General features: G+C 44.1%; 1 protein-coding gene across 1 annotated transcript; it reads left to right on the top strand.

Annotated features, from left to right (window-relative positions):
• The first annotated feature begins 13,175 nt into the window (after positions 1-13,175).
• LOC123348395 (olfactory receptor 10A2-like) lies at positions 13,176-16,542 on the top strand. The gene is made up of 2 exons (XM_044985915.1): positions 13,176-13,208; positions 15,580-16,542. Exons 1-2 carry the CDS (start codon positions 13,176-13,178, stop codon positions 16,540-16,542), a joined length of 996 nt encoding a protein of 331 aa, XP_044841850.1.
• The last annotated feature ends 531 nt before the right edge of the window (positions 16,543-17,073 follow it).

Raw genomic sequence — 17,073 nt, 5'->3', positions numbered from 1 at the left:
AAATAACACATCCTTATTCACTTTCTACACACCAGTCAAGATTTTATTGACCTCTATCATATTCCCTCTTAGTCGTCTGTTTTCCCAGCTAAAAAGTCCCAGTCTTTTAAATCTTTTCTGATACAGAAGCTGTTCCATAACTTTAATAATTTCTGTTGCCCTTCTCTGTACCTTTTTCAGTTCTAATATATCTTTTTTATCCATAAAGATTCCAAGATCTCTTTCTTGAATGGTAACAGCTAATTTATACCCCAACATTTTGTATGTATATTTGGGATTATATTTTCATAGAAGATTAGGGTTGGAAGAGACCTCAGGAGGTCATCTAGTCCAATCCCCTGCTCAAAGCAGGACAAATACCAACTAAATCCTAAAATCCTAAAAAACCTCTAAGGATGGAGATTCCACCACCTCCCTAGGTAACTCATTCCAGTGCTTCACCACCCTCGTAGTGAAATAGTGTTTCCTAATATCCAACCTAGACCTCCCTGTAGCGGTGCGACAACTCACCCCTGCAGCGCCTCCTGCTGGTCATCCAGGGAATTAGCTCGCCAGCCTCCAGAGCACCCTCTGTACACCAGTGTCTCGCCTTGCTGCTGGTCCTGGTGTCCCTCCCGGACCCCGGTACCCCTTCTCTTGGGGTTCTGCCCCCTGCAGTACCCTGCAGTCTCGCTGGGTCTCCCCTCCCCAGGGGAACCCCGACCCTCTATCACCACCTTGCCTTAGTCTATGGGCTACTGCTAGTCACCATCTAGCCCCCTTTCACTGGGGCTGAGTGCAGTCTGTATAAGCCAGTCATCATAGGCAAGGGAGGTTTTGACCTACTGCTTTTCCCTGCAACCCAGTATCTCCAGGGGCCTTGTACAAGGCCTTGCAGCCTGAGGAATTACCGGCCAAGAGCTCCCCAGCTCCTCTGGCCTTTTCCCAGCCCTGCTTTACTCCAGTACCCTTAGGCTTCCCAGGCAGGCAATCCCATTCCCCCTCCTCAGCTAGAGGGAGAAGTTTGCTCCTGGACCACTGCCCTCTTATAAGGGCCAGCTGGGCCCTGATTGGGGCATGGTTACAGCTGAGGCTGCTAGGCCAATCAGCCTAGCTAATTGGCTCACCCGGCCACAGCCCTGTTTACCCAGGGGTGGGGCAGCTGCCCCACTACACTCCCCAAGCTCCATCCTCTTTGTAACCCTCCTTCAGGTAGTTGAAGGCTGCTATCAAATCCCCCCTCACTCTTCTCTTCTGCAGACTAAATAATCCCAGTTCCCTCAGCCTCTCCTTGTAAGTCATGTGCCCCAGCCCCCTAATCGGTTTTATTGCCCTCTGCTGGACTCTTTCCAATTTGTCCATATCCCTTCTGAAGTGGGGGGCAAAACTGGATGCAGTACTCCAGGTGTGGCCTCATCAGTACCAAATAGAGGGGAATAATCACTTCCCTCGATCTGCTGGCAATGCTCCTACTAATACAGCCCAATATGTCGTTGGCCTTCTTGGCAACGAGGGCACACTGCTGACTCATATCCAGCTTCTCATCCACTGTAACCCCAACGTCCTTTTCTTCAGAACTTCTGGTTAGCCAGTTGGTCCCCAGCCTGTAGAAGTCCATGGGATTCTTCCTTCCTACGTGCAGGACTCGGCACTTGTCCTTGTTGAACCACATCAGATTTCTTTTGGCCCAATCCTCTAATTTGTCTAGGTCACTCTGGACCCTATCCCTACCCTCCAGCATATATACCTCTCCCCCAAGCTTAGTGTCATCTGCGAACTTGCTGAGAGTGCAATTCATCCCATCATCCAGATCATTGATAAAGATGTTGGACAAAACTGACCACAGAACCAACCCTGCCAACTAGACATCGAGCTGTTCATCACCACCCATTGAGCCCAATAATCTAATTTGCTGTCAAGAATTCTGTGGGAGACTGTATCAAAAGTTTTGCTAAAGTCAAGGTAGATCAAATCCACCACTTTCCCCATATCCACAGAGCCATTTTTCTCATCATAGAAGACAATCAGGTTGGTCAGGCATGACTTGCCCTTGGTGAATCCATGTTGACTGTTCCTGATCACCTTCCTCTTCTCCAAGTGCTTCAAAATGGATTTCTTGAGGACCTGCTCCATGATTTTGCTGGGGACTGAAGTGAGACTGACCTTCTTGTTGCTAACATGTAGAAACCCTTCTTGTTACCCTTCATATCCCTTGCTAGCTGCAACTCCATCTGTGCCTTGGCCTTCCTGATTACACCCCTGCATGCTCGAGCAATATTTTTATACTTCTCCCTAGTCATCTGTCCTAATTTCCCATTCTTGTAAGCTTCCTTTTTGAGTTTAAACTCACCAAAGATTTCACTGTTAAGTCAAGCTGGTCGCCTGCCATATTTGCTATTCTTTCTGCACTTCGGGATGGTTTGTTCCTGCAATCTCAATAAGGTTTCTTTAAAATACAGCCAGCTCTTCTGCACTCCTTGCTCCCTCATATTAGCTTCCCAGGGGCTCCTGTGACAGATTTTTGTTACAGTCTGCCTGAAGCGTCAAGTAATCAGGCTGACGCTGCAGGATCGTTTGGGGAGGGGATGACGTAACACAGAAAGGGTTTAAATTTTAAAGCTTCATTAATAAAATAATAAAATACAGCAGAGAGTGCTGGGAATGCTCCCACATCACTCAGGGGAAGAAAGAAAGTATTAGAGCCCCAAGCACTAACCTACTTTCATACTCACACATGCACTATCCAAAGCTGGCCAGGCCTGGGTGTAACATAAGAAGACAAGGGGGAGGATCTCTAGAGCTCTCTAGACAGACTTGTGTTCTGGGCTGGGGAGGCACTGGTGGTCTTGGTACATGTAGGTACCAGTGATACAGAAAAAGGAAGGAGAGAGGTCCTGACTGGCAAACTTAGGCTGCTAGGTAAGAGTTTAAAGTTGAGGATCTCTATGGTAGCATTCTATGAAATTCTTCCAGTTCCATGGGCAAGGCCAGGAAGATGGGCAGAACTGCAGGGTGTCAATGCTTGAATGAGATGATGCTGTTGGGAGGAGGGATTTAGGTTTCTTAGCACACTTTTGGGAAAGGAGGAGCATATACGGGATGGATGGGCTCCACTGTACCAAAACAGAGCCATATTGCTGGCACATTAAATTAATAAGGTTGTAAAAGAGTTTTAAAACTAAGGGCTTGGGGAAAGCCAACAGGTGCAGAGGAGCACATGGTTCAGACAGAGACATCCCTTAGGGAAAGATTTATTAACAAAGATTCTTTGTATCCTCATAAAGAGAGACAAGAAGTTGATAAAGGACTGGTAGGAACTGAAATGAAACAGTAAAATGAAAGCAGCAAAGAATCCTGTGGCACCTTATAGACTAACAGACGTTTTGGAGCATGAGCTTTCGTGGGTGAATACCCACTTCGTCGGATGCAAAACGTCTGTTAGTCTATAAGGTGCCACAGGATTCTTTGCTGCTTTTACAGATCCAGACTAACACGGCTACCCCTCTGATACTTGATAGTCAAATGAAAGAATCCCATTAAATTACATCACCTGGAGGTAGACAAATATATATTGACAAATTTTATAAGTGCTTATATATAAATGCCAGAAGTCTAAATACTAAGATGGATGAACGTGAGTGCCTGGCATTACATGAGGACAGAAATGTGGTTGAATGATAATAATCAATGGGACCAGTGTATAAAATATCTAGGAATGACAAAGTAGGCTGTTGGGGGAGTGGCACTATACATGAAAAAAAGCATAGAGTTAATTATAGTAAAAGTCCTAAATGAATCAAAATGAACTATAGAATGTATATGGATAGCAATTCCATGTTTGAATAATAAGAGTATAGCAGTAGGAATATACTACTGATCACCTGACCAGGATGGTAATGGTGACTGTGAAATGCTCAGGGAGATTACAGAGGCTAAAACAATAGAAAATTCAATAATGATGGAGGATTTAAACTATTTCCATGTTGCCTGGGTACATATCAGATCGGGACAGGATGCAGAAAGAAAATTTCTAGACACCATTAATGACTGCTTCTTAGAGGTCACCAAGAGGTGACTATAGCTGAACTGCTCAGTGATAGCAACCAGAATATAATTAAATCTAATATTCTCGGGTTGGTGGAGGGGAAATACCAAAGAAGCCCATGACAGTAGCATTTAACTTCAAAAAGTGGAACTACACAAAAATGAGGAAGCTAGTTACACTCAAAAATTGCCCTGTTCTGTTCATTCTCTCTGAAGCATCTGGCACTGGCCTCTGTCAGAAGACAGAACACTGGGTTAGATGGACAGTTGGTCTTACCCAGTATGAGAGGGGTAGCCGTGTTAGTCTGGTTCTGTAAAAGCAGCAAAGAATCCTGTGGCACCTTATAGACTAACAGACGTTTTGCAGCATGAGCTTTCATGAGTGAATACCCACTTCTTCGGATGCAAGTAGTGGAAATTTCCAGGGACAGGTATATATAAGCAAGCAAGAAGCAAGCTAGAGATAACGAGGTTAGATCAATCAGGAAGGATGAGGCCCTGTTCTAGCAGTTGAGGTGTGAAAACCAAGGGAGGAGAAACTGGTTCTGTAATTGGCAAGCCATTCACAGTCTTTGTTTAATCCTGACCTGATGGTGTCAAATTTGCAGATGAATTGGAGCTCAGCAGTTTCTCTTTGAAGTCTGGTCCTAAAGTTTTTTTGCTGCAGGATGGCCACCTTAAGATCTGCTATAGTGTGGCCAGGGAGGTTGAAGTGTTCTCCTACAGGTTTTTGTATATTGCCATTCCTAATGTCTGATTTGTGTTCATTTATCCTTTTCCTTAGAGACTTCCAGTTTGGCCGATGTTCATAGCAGAGGGGCATTGCTGGCATATGATGGCATATATTACATTGGTGGAAGTGCAGGTGAATGAACCGGTGATGTTGTGGCTGATCTGGTTAGGTCCTGTGATGGTGTCGCTGGTGTAGATATGTGGGCAGAGTTGGCATCGAGGTTTGTTGCATGGATTGGTTCCTGAGCTAGAGTTACTATGGTGCGGTGTGCAGTTGCTGGTGAGAATATGCTTCAGGTTGGCAGAGGGCTGCTCTTACCCAGTATGGCCGCTCTTATGTTTCTCAGCAGGAAATGTAACCACCATTCATAGTGGCTCACTCAAAATTCAGCAGCAGGATTAACTCTTCCTTCCCCACTAATGTGAATTGCCTGACACAATAAGAGACTCTAAGAGTTTGTCTACACGGTGCCTTAGTCCGCACTAAAGGGTGTAAATTCTAGCGCACTTGAGTGTGTTTCTGAGTAGCAGCCGTGTTAGTCTGTATCCGCAAAAAGAACAAGAGTACTTGTGGCACCTTAGAGACTAACAAATTTGTTGAGTGTGTTGTGCACTAACTGGTCCCTGTGGAGTCTGTTGGCCTGCACTAAAAGTTCCCTAGTACACATTAACACAGGGCTGTTTGACAGGGAACTTAGGGAGAGGGCTAGCTCAGTGGTTTGAGCATTAGTCTGCTAAATGCAGAGTTGTGAATTCAATTCTTAAGGGGGCCATTTAGGGGTCTGAGGCAAAAATCTGTCTGGGGATTGGTCCTGCTTTGAACAGGGGGTTAGACTACATAACTTTCTGAGGTCCCTTCCAACCCTGATACTCTATGATCAGTGTGCCCTAGGGACATTTGGGTGTATGACAAGCTACTGTACTGTAGAATATATACCCCTCTCCCATTGACTACTGCACAACGCAGACAAGCTCTAACTGGTACTCTCTCCCTGATGCTAGGCTGAGCTTTAATTAAGGCTGTTTAACAGAACCATTCAGGTTTCAATACACTTCATATCTTGTTTATCCCAATCAATATATTTCCTAATGTTGGCATTGATTTTCCAGTGCACGTGCCATGGGACTAAACAGACTGTGGTGTCTGTAGTCACGACCTAGACCACATTTAACTGTTCAGTGTTGTACATTGACAGGGGCATGTCAGTACCTTTGACTCTCTGGGACAATGTATGCCAACAAAAGGAACATAAAGCTTCAGACTAATAGAAAGAAACAGAAGTACCAGCAAATAGCTAGCAAGGTATATGGAAGCAGGGCCACCCAGACGATTCAGGGGGCCTGTGGCAAAGCAATTTTGGGGGCCTCTTCCATAAAAAAATTGCAATACCATGGAATACTATATTCTTGTGGGGGCCCCTGCGAGGTCTGAGGCCTGGGGCAAATTGCCCCACCTGCTCCCCCCACCCCCGGGCAGCCCTGGATGGAAGTAAAAATAAATTAATAGAAAGAACAAACTAAAAACAAACATACAGAGAGAAAGAAGTAACAATACATAATTAGATCAATACATGGATAGATAGATTACATTTGTTTTTCACTTGACCCTGTTAAACAGAAATACAGAGTGAGAAAGAGAGAGAGAGAGCGAGAGAGAGAGCGAGAGAGAGAGAGATTCTCCATTTGTTTTTATCTGTGCCTTGTTTTTCATGTATTGGAATTGTTCCCTCTTCCCCTAACTCTTTCCCAGTCATTTCTACATAGGCCCCATAATTTTCCCCATGAACTGTCAGACTCAAGACACCAGCATGTAATGCTTATAGACAATTTTCATTTGGGCTTCTCAATCCATTTTAAAAAATGTGAGTCATTTTGATTAATTCCTCCACTTCCCATGGGAGAAAACAGGCACAAACATTCAGGGCCAGCTCCAGCTTTTTTGCTGCCCCAAGCAGTGAAGTGGAAAAAAAAAAAGATAAAGCCGATCAGTGGCATTTCAGTAGCAGCTCAATCACTCTTCATTCTTCGGCGGCAGTTCGGTAGCAGGTCCTTCGCTCCCTCTTTTCCTCTGCAGTGGCACTTTGGTGGCAGCTCAAAGAGGAAGAGAGGGACTGAGGGACTGTTGTGTATTTGGTTGTCATGGTTTTTGTTGCTATTGTTATATCCTTGGGGGGAGCCGGTTTAGGAAGAAATCAGTTGAGGCCAGAGAGCTGACAGCTAACAAAACCACCATTTTATTTACAGAGACAGAGAGCTCACTCAGCCGGCTGAAGCTGGCTGAGCTAACCCATAATAATCTAACTCAGTTGCCATGGCAACAAAAACAATGACAACCAAATACACAACATATTCCTCCCCCCCAATAAGAACATCCCCTAAATAAAACACACACTATACTAGAGAAGGAGGGTAGACTGCCTCCATTCCTGGCTAAACCCTGGGATTATTTTGCCCCATAACCGTGGGTTCGCCCTAGCTAAAGATCCAGCCGATGAGGAGGCCTTCTGTCTCTAGGCGGATTACGGCGAACTTCTGGTGTTATTGCACCCGAAAGCACTAGGGGCTCAGGGTCCGCAGCACGAACGGGTGAGGAGGTGGTATCAGCTCGTGCTGGGCAAAGGGGTATCTCAGCCGCCGGCAGTAATGGAGGAGAACAGTCAGAAACAGGTGACTCGTGATTCGATCCCTCACCAGAAGAGGTGAAGTCAGACCCCTCAACTGCAGATGGGTCCTGAGGACTGGCATGACCTGGCAACAACTGATCTACATGTCGCCGCCAGGTAAGATTCTCTGCAGTCCGGACTGTGTAGGAAACAGGTCCTGTTTGAGTGATGACTGTGGCCGGGACCCATTTAGCTCTGGAAGTATAATTCCGAGCCAAAACTGGCTGTCCCGGGCTAAAGGTTCGGTCTTTTGCTCTGGGTGCCCGTCTGATGACTTGATATTGCTGCTGATGTTGCACAATTTGTTGGGGTTCAGAAGGTTTCAGCAGATCAAAGCAAGTGTGCAGCTGTCGTCCCATCATTAGAAAGGCCGGAGATGCGTGGGTCGTAGCATGAGGTGTGTTTCTGTAGGAAAGTAAAAAGGTATCCAGACGCTTTTGAATGGAGTGTTGTCCCCTTGCTGATTTCAAAGCGTTTTTCATTGTCTGCACAAATCTTTCAGCTAATCCGTTGGTGGATGGATGATATGGTGCTGACGTGATGTGGTGTATCCCATTTGCCTTCATAAAATTTTGAAACTCCTGAGAAACGAACTGCGGTCTGTTGTCGCTCACAAGTTGTTCTGGCAGACCAAAACGACTAAAGAGTCCTCGTAGTTTTTGGATAGTACTCTCTGCAGAAGTGGACTGAGTTGCCTTCTTTATCTGAGTAGCAGTGATGGGTGTATTCTCTACCTGTTCAAAGTAGAAGATTTCCTTTTGGGCACTATCTTGGTGTTTGACCGGCAAAGGCAACCTTGAGAGGCCATCTGCATTGCCGTGCAGAGTGGATTTCCGATATTTGATTTCATATGTGTGTGCTGAAAGTAACAATGCCCAACGTTGCATACGACTAGCAGCTAATGGGGGAATGCCTGTGAAAGGTCCAAAAATTGATGTCAGAGGTCGATGGTCTGTGAGAAGAGTAAACTTTCGCCCAAACAGGTACTGATGAAACTTCCGAATTCCAAAAACAATTCCTAAAGCCTCACGTTCGATTTGGGCGTAGTTAGTTTCTGCTTTGCTTAGAGTGCGTGAAGCAAAAGCAATAGGTCTCTCTTCTCCTGAAGGCATAATATGTGACACGACTGCTCCCACTCCATAAGGGGAGGCGTCGCAGGCCAATTGCAGTGGTAAGGATGGATCAAAGTGCGTTAGAACTTCAGAATTTAGCAATGCATCCTTAGCTTTGTTAAATGCAACATCACAGGCTTCAGTCCACTTCCAGGCCTTTTTCTGCCCAAGAAGCTCATGAAGTGGTTTTAGCAGTGTGGCTAACTGTGAGATGAACTTTCCATAATAGTTCAGGAGTCCTAGAAACGAGCGCAGCTGGCTTACATTTCAAGGTGGGGGAGCCTCCACAATAGCTTTAACTTTTGCAGGGGCCTTATGAAGACCTGCAGAATCAATGATGTGTCCCAAATATTCAACAGAGGGCTTGAAGAATTCACACTTGTCTTTGCGAACTCGTAGGCCATACTCTTCCAGTCTTTGTAGGGTAGCCTCTAAATTCTTTAAGTGATCCTCTTCATTTCTTCCAGTGACCAGGATATCATCCAGATAGCACTGAACTCCTGACAAGCCAAACAAGATCTGGTCCATAGCCCTCTGGAACAGGGTGGGAGCAGATGTTATTCCGAAGGGTAGGCGACAGTATCGATAAAGCCCCTTATGAGTCACAATAGTCAACAGCTCTTGGGACTTTTCATCGACGTGCATCTGTAAATATGCTTGACTCAGATCAATCTTACTGAACTTTTGTCCCCCAGCCAGGCCTGCGAAGAGGTCATCGATGCGGGGAAGCGGGTATTGCTCTGCACACAACACTGGGTTGACAGTGACTTTAAAATCACCGCAAATCCGGAGAGAGCCATCTTTTTTCACGATTGGAATGATAGGAGTGGCCCATGAGCTATGGGTAACTGGTATTAGGACTCCATTGGTGACCAGGCGCTCCAGGTCTGCTTCAACTTTTGGCCTGATGGCATATGGCACAGTTCGGGCTTTCAGATATTTTGGTGGACTGTCAGGTATAATGTTCAATGTCACAGTGATTCCCTTCATACTTCCCAAATCATCTCCAAAAACAGCAGCATGTTTCCTTAGTATAGGGGTTAGACTGGTTTCTTCTTTAGTCATCCTATCGTTCCAATCGTGAAGAAAGATGGCTCTCTCCAGATTTGCGGTGATTTTAAAGTCACTGTCAACCCAGTGTTGTGTGCAGAGCAATACCCACTTCCCCGCATCGATGACCTCTTCGCAGGCCTGGCTGGGGGACAAAAGTTCAGTAAGATTTATCTGAGTCAAGCATAATTACAGATGCATGTCGATGAAAAGTCCCAAGATCTGTTGACTATTGTGACTCATAAGGGGCTTTATCGATACTGTCGCCTACCCTTCGGAATTATACTTCCAGAGCTAAATGGGTCCTGGCCACAGTCATCACTCAAACAGGACCTGTTTCCTACACAGTCCGGACTGCAGAGAATCTTACCTGGCGGCGACATGTAGATCAGCTGTTGCCAGGTCATGCCAGTCCTCAGGACCCATCTGCAGTTGAGGGGTCTGATTTCACCTCTTCTGGTGAGGGATCGAATCACGAGTCACCTGGTCCTGACTGTTCTCCTCCATTATTGCCGGCAGCTGAGATACCCCTTTGCCCAGCACGAGCTGATACCACCTCCTCACCCGTTCGTGCTGCAGACCCTGAGCCCCTAGTGCTTTCTGGTGCAATAACACCAGAAGTTCGCCGTAATCTACCTAGAGACAGAAGGCCTCCTCATCAGCTGGATCTTTAGCTAGGGCGAACCCACGGTTATGGGGCAAAATAATCCCCAGGGTTTAGCCAGGAATGGAGGCAGTCTACCCTCCTTCTCTAGTCTAGTGTGTGTTTTATTTAGGGGATGTTCTTATTAGGGGGGGAGGAATATGTTGTGTATTTGGTTGTCATGGTTTTTGTTGCTATGGCAACTGAGTTAGTTTATTATGGGTTAGCTCAGCCAGCTTCAGCCGGCTGAGTGAGCTCTCTGTCTCTGTAAATAAAATGGTGGTTTTGTTAGCTGTCTGCTCTCTGGCCTCAAGTGATTTCTTCCTAACCCAGCTCCCCCCAAGGATATAACAGGGACCTGCCGCCGAATTGCTGCCGAATACCCGGATGTGCCGCTTCTTTCCATTGGCCGTCCCAAGCACCTGCTTCCTTAGCTGGTGCCTGGAGCCGTCCCTGCAAACATTCTATCATCTCTTTCCTAATGTAAATTGCGATTTAGACTTCTTCAGTTTTCCATGGCAAAACTGAAATAAGACAGAAAGTCTGAAAAATATAAACATTGTCCATTCGTATTTTTTTCCTTAAAGAGGATCTCTGTAAACCCCACATAGAATTCATTGTAACAGCAAACTTACCATGCTGGCGTGTGTGGAATCCTCCCAACTCTTCTGTCCTCTAACCTCAGAATCTATCTATCTATCTATCTATCTATCTATCTATCTATCTATCTATCTATCACTGTATTTGGAGAGACCATTTTCGCCTCGCACTGAGCCTGGCCTGCTGGAAATATATTGAGACCTGTAAAAAGAACAGGAGTACTTGTGGCACCTTAGAGACTAACACATTTATTTCAGTATAAGCTTTCGTGGGCGACAGCTCATTTCTTCGGATGCATAGAATGGAACACACAGACAGGAGATATTTATACAAACAGAGAACATGAAAAGGTGGAAGTGCAGGAGAAAAAAAACGTGTCTTTCTGCAGACAAGCTGTGTGTGGCTATGTCTGGTGCTGTTGGAAGGATATCTATCTGCATCTATTCCGAATGGCTTCCAGGAACTACTCCCTGGAGCACTGCACAGCACAGAAGCAGAGGCCCAGAGTCCAAAGCAAATCTCAATGGAGGACCTGGTAGATTGAAGAAGATCCTTAGGGCTAGGTCTACACTGCAGCTGGGCCTGAGCCCCCCTCCCAGCCTGGGCAGGCAGACTTGCACTAGCCACGCAGAAACTAAGACTAGCAATGTGAACATTGTGGCTCTCAAACTCAGCTGACCCCCTGAGTGTCTGCAAGGTCCAAACTGCTAGTTTTAGTGCCCTAGCTAGACCCAAGCTATCACCTATCTAAGTTATAGACATTCCCTTAAGGACCAATCCTGAAACCTTTATTATTTTGGGCAATGCATAATCCTTGCTGATGAGGCCAGGAGAACTCTGAGACTAGCTGTTAGAAGAAGAGTTATTCACTTGAGTGCTGAAACATTAGATGGTTATGTTAAACATCACAGATCCCCACCAGTTCACACTGGTGTTCAAGGCAGACAATGCCATGGGGAGGCTGAAGCTGTTTGTGGAGATCAGTGAGATCACCCATAGGGCCTAGTATCCCTAGACATGTTCACTGGCTCATACTTATAGCAGCCCGATGAGTCACCAAAGAAACAGCCCTTTGTTCTCAAGGCAGGTGAGAGACTTTCTTGATTTTATTAGAGAACTGATAACAATATTAGCTCACTATGTTCTTTAAGCTGTGTATTGAGAGCTATTTGGGGTGCACAGTGCTTTACAATGGGAGTAAAACATGGTCTTTGCTCTTCAGATATCCTAGTTTCTTTCTTTCTTTCTTTCTTTCTTTCTTTCTTTCTTTCCTGGAAGTATTGTTGGAGGGATTCTAAAATAAGGCGTTGTTCTGAAGACTGAAATGAAGGAGGAGAGAGATGTTTTGAGCAGAACTGGTTCAGGGAATGCAGCTCATGGATTTGGGTGCCACTTCCAGTGAAAATGTAACAGGAAAGGGGTGCCCAAACTTCCAGGCAGCTTTGAAAATTTCAGCCTTGCAGCCCGAGAGAAGATGTTTTTTGTTAGCTGGTGATAGACCTGGTGTATCTGGAGGGGTTGCAAAAGAAAAGGGTGAGGGACATGGGGACCTCTTCCTTTCTTTACTCATTGATATCTAAACTTTTTTTTTGGTCTACTTGTTGCATCCTGCCAGTAAGTTATCTGGGCAGGTGCTGTGACTTTACTACATATGTGTGAAACACCCAGCACAACAGGGAACTGATTGCTGACTAGGACACTATATGCTACAGTGCTACAGCTATTACTACTTGTATTGTATAGCCAAGTAGGGAGCTGGGAAGACTGAGTAAACATATGTTTTGTAACCCACTCTTCCTTGGGAATGTTTTTATCTGGTGCCAGATAAATGTACAGAAAATGCTACATATAGGTCAAATGGCTTGTTGTTTAATTTGAAATGGAGTATGGGTCTGTTTGTAGACCGTATAGAGTTGACAGCAGAGCCTGTCAAATTAGAAATTCTGACATTTTGTCTTCATTCATCCTGAACTGGAAGAAAAACTCATAATTTTGAAATATCCCATGAAACTAACATTCTAAAAATCCCCTCATTTGGGAAATATTGAAACAACCTTACCAAAATATTTCAATCAGGTTAATGCATTTCCTATTTAAGTTTGAAGCCCTTTATTATGATTTTATCATGTCAACATTTATATTATATTAATTATATTATATTATATTATATTATATTATATTATTTAAACATTTTGAAACTTTTCAGTCAAAAATTTGACAAAATTGCTACAGTCTCATATTTTTTATTAGTCGTCATTTTCTGATGGAAAACTGTTATGTTGAAAAACTTTCAACCAGCTCTAATCCACAGAGGTCTCCTCCCCAGCAGAGATTTCAGAGACTGCTGTGGTCATGATATATATCAACATCAATAACAAGGGAAAGGTGAGTAGGAGGTATGGGAAGCTAAACATACAATATTAGGAACTAGGGTTAAATATTCTGTTCAAGAGCAATAGCCAAAAATATTGCACTATCCCTATAATGAAGCTGAAGTGTTCTGGATAATTACTGTAAAATTATATAGCAGGTTAAAAATATGTTATTTTTTTCTTTGTTCTTTATAATCAATATAAAAAAAGAAGAGAAAGACCATGAAAGAAGAAAAAATAGCTTAATATATGACAACAATTTCTATCTTATCTATCTATCTATCTAATAATTAAGCGACAAAGAGTCCTGTGGCACCTTATAGACTAACAGAAGTATTGGCTACCCCTCTGATGTCTAATAATTAAACTAAAGAAGTGGGCAAACTGTTTGATTACTGTAAATGTTAACCTATGGCTGTCATTTCAATAAAAGCTACCAGCATTTCTAGGTATTTTTCATTTCTTTTTATATGTAAAAGTAAGAGTTCCCATTCCTGATAATTGCCAAAGTTGATAGTGGTAAATAAAGTTATCATCATTGTGCAGGATATGGAAGATGCCTCTATTATTTTATGAATATTCTTCCTTCATCTATTTGTTTGCTTGTGTATTTCTTGGTAGCTATATTGTTACAAAGAGTTTAACTCTAACACAAGTGGACAGCAGGTAGACAGGAAGGGAGGTATAAGTTTCATATGGCATCATTCACCAATACTTAGGCCAATTCAGGTGTCAATTCCTTTGAAATTTACCTCTGACCATACTGAGTCATAATTCCCAGCTTGGTACAAGGGTGGGGGAGAAGAGTTTCAAGTGGGAAAACTGAATCAAACAACTTCTGCAGTTGATGAAAAATGGAGCCTCTGAGCTCAGAGCAGGGAGAAGGGGGAAGCAGACTTAACCCCTGGTTCAGAAGCATGGGTGTCTGGATAAGCTTTAAGTAAAACAGGTGCATGCCAGCATTGTATTGTCTAACTTTCTGCTCTTGTTATGTTTTGATTCCTACTGCTGAGATTAAACAATACTTTGTTTTGAAAAGGCTGCTTTCTGTTCACTGTGTTCACCACTAGTCCCAGATCTTAAAGGGAAGCCTTGCAGGGCAGCCAAATCCGTCCAGGCCTGTGGAGCGAACACAGTTCGTACCCAGCAGGCTGTAGCCTCATTTGAGAGTGGGAGAATTGTAGGATTCCACACCAGAGAGGTGAAGGCAAGAGGCCTGTCTCTGAAATGGGTTGCACTCAGGGAGAAGTTGAGAGTTCTGCCAACTACAGCTATCCCTGAACTGTGATCATCATTATTAATAGGTCATTTTTTTCCAAATGGGTTCTATCAATCAAACCATCTAGCTGAAGCTATGACCCTACTTCTGCAACAGGATTCATGCAGACACTCTCTTGTGCCCGTGCAGAGTAACATTATTGTTAGCAGCAATTACCATATTTGTTATGCTACTACCTAGGGACCAACCTAGAACAGGCCCTGTAGTGCTAGATACTGTATAAAGATAGAATAAAAGAAAGTCCCTGCCCCAAAGAACTTTTACTTTAACTGGACAAGACAGATAAAATGCAGGGGAAAGAGAGAAAACATTGACTTCTGTGATCTCAACATGGGCATACAGGAAAATCCACATGAATCTGATTATAAAATCAGGGCCTAAGAAATGGAGCATACATACATTTAGTTTGAAATATTTATGATTTTTCTAGTATTAGACTCCAGAAAATAATGATCCAAGTCAATGAGTTTTTTGTCTCAAGTAATCTTGATTGCAAAAGCTGGCATTCTTATACACATTGAGTTGGTGCTTCCATGTTTGAATGGTCTCATTTAAATCAGCATGAGACTGGAATTTTCAAGTGTATAAAGGAATGAGGTGCCCAAATCTCATTGAAATTTAGAAGCATAATCCTCTTAGGTTCTGTTGAAAATCCCAGCCTGAGTGAAAATGTAATGGAATCTCTCTATTTGAAATCAATGGCACTCATCAGTGACTCAGGTACCATTGACAAGAGCAGTAGAATCTGATACTTGGTCCTTTTTTCCCCTCTTCATTCATGCCCATTTGAAACAAGTGTGATTTAAAACAAATACTTTGGCCAGCTCTAGTTATGCCGGAGAAAAATGAGCCTGTTTCATGAAAGATTTCAATATTTCAAAAGCAGGTTTTATTTGAATGAAAACCACCATTTTTGACATTTTCTGTAGAAGGGAATGGAGCCCTGTTTTTAGGGCAGCATGCCCCATTGGGGTGCCCTAGAGCGACAGCCCCTTGAAATCTAGGTTTCCCATCAGCCCATCTATCTTCCAGAAAGGCATCCAGTCTTTATTGACATAAGAGCTAGAGATACACTATGTTTTGCTTGTCTCTGTTTGTCTTCCAGTTGAAAACCTATGAAGAAACAATGAGCTTGAATCAAACAGTGATGACTGAGTTCCTTCTCCTAGGATTTTCTACCTCCCCAGAGAGGCGGATTTTACTCTTTGTTGCAGTGTTAGCCATTTATCTGGTTACTGTGGTGGGAAACCTCCTCATTATCCTTGTAACATTGCTGGATTCCACCCTTCATACCTCCATGTACTTTTTCCTCTCTAATTTATCTGCCTTAGAGGTTGGTTACACCTCAGTCACTGTCCCAAAAATGCTGCTGAGCCTCATCTCAGGGGACAAACGCATCTCCTTCACTAGCTGTGCTGTGCAAATGTTCTTCTTCCTTTGTTTTGGGATCACAGAATCTTCTTTTCTGGCCACCATGGCATATGACCGCTACGTGGCAATATGCAACCCCCTGTGTTATCCCATGATTATGAACAAGAAGGTGTGTGTCCTGCTAGCAGCCACTTCCTGGACTATCGGCATCCCGGCCCAGGCAGTCCAGACCAGTTTGGTGTTCACCTTACCCTTCTGTAGCTCCAAAAAGATCAACCATTTCTTCTGTGACTCAGCCCCTCTGCTATTGCTGGCCTGTGCTGACACCTCCATGAATGAAACCTTGACTTACATGGTGGTCACTTTCTTTGGAATGGTGCCCTTTGCCCTGATCCTGCTGTCCTACATCCAGATCATCGCCACCATCATCAAGATGACATCAGCTGAGGACAAGAGGAAAATCTTCTCCACCTGCTCCTCCCACCTCATCGTTGTGGCTTTATTCTATGGTTCTGGCATTATCCTTTATTTACAACCCAGGTCCAGTGAGTTTCCAGACAGTGGTAAACTTCTCTCCCTGTTTTACACTGTTTTGCCTGCCATGTTGAATCCTTTTATCTACAGCCTAAGGAACAGGGAAATCCAAACAGCCTTGAGGAGACATATGTGGCACAAAATGGTTCCTTGCTATCGCTGAGTGGCAAACAGCTTTTCCAGACTCTTCTGCCTCTGAGAATGTGACTTTTGAATAATCACACTGCTCGGAGGGTGGGGTGGGGGGAATTTGCAGAAGCACCCATTAGTTTTGGGTGCCTTAGTAACTGAGCTGAGACTCCTAGGGCTTGATTTCTGAGGGTGCCTTGGTACTACCAGTGTCCTCTGCTGTTGTTATCAGTACTCAGCCCTTCTGTTTTTCACGTGGGGTACCTAGGAAACGAGGCGCACATGGTTAATGGTCACCCAGGAAAATTCTGATGGAAGTGACTCAGCAGACATTCTGAAATCTGTAGCAGAACCAGGACTGGAAGCCAATTTTCCTTGGTCTGACACCACCAGACCATCCCTTCTCTTCCAGTAGGCCTATGCACCATTGACTACATTCTTTCCAGCTTCTGCACTGAACAAGGCAGGGATTAGAGCTGCCTGGAAAACAGAATTTTCCTCCTGTGGTTGTTTGAACAATTTTGCATCCCAAGTCAACAGGGACCAGGAACAAAAAGTGTTCACA

The sequence above is a fragment of the Mauremys mutica genome, chromosome 13, assembly GCF_020497125.1.
Source record: "Mauremys mutica isolate MM-2020 ecotype Southern chromosome 13, ASM2049712v1, whole genome shotgun sequence".
Lineage (NCBI taxonomy): Eukaryota > Metazoa > Chordata > Testudines > Geoemydidae > Mauremys > Mauremys mutica.
This window is presented reverse-complemented; position numbering and strand designations above follow the sequence as displayed.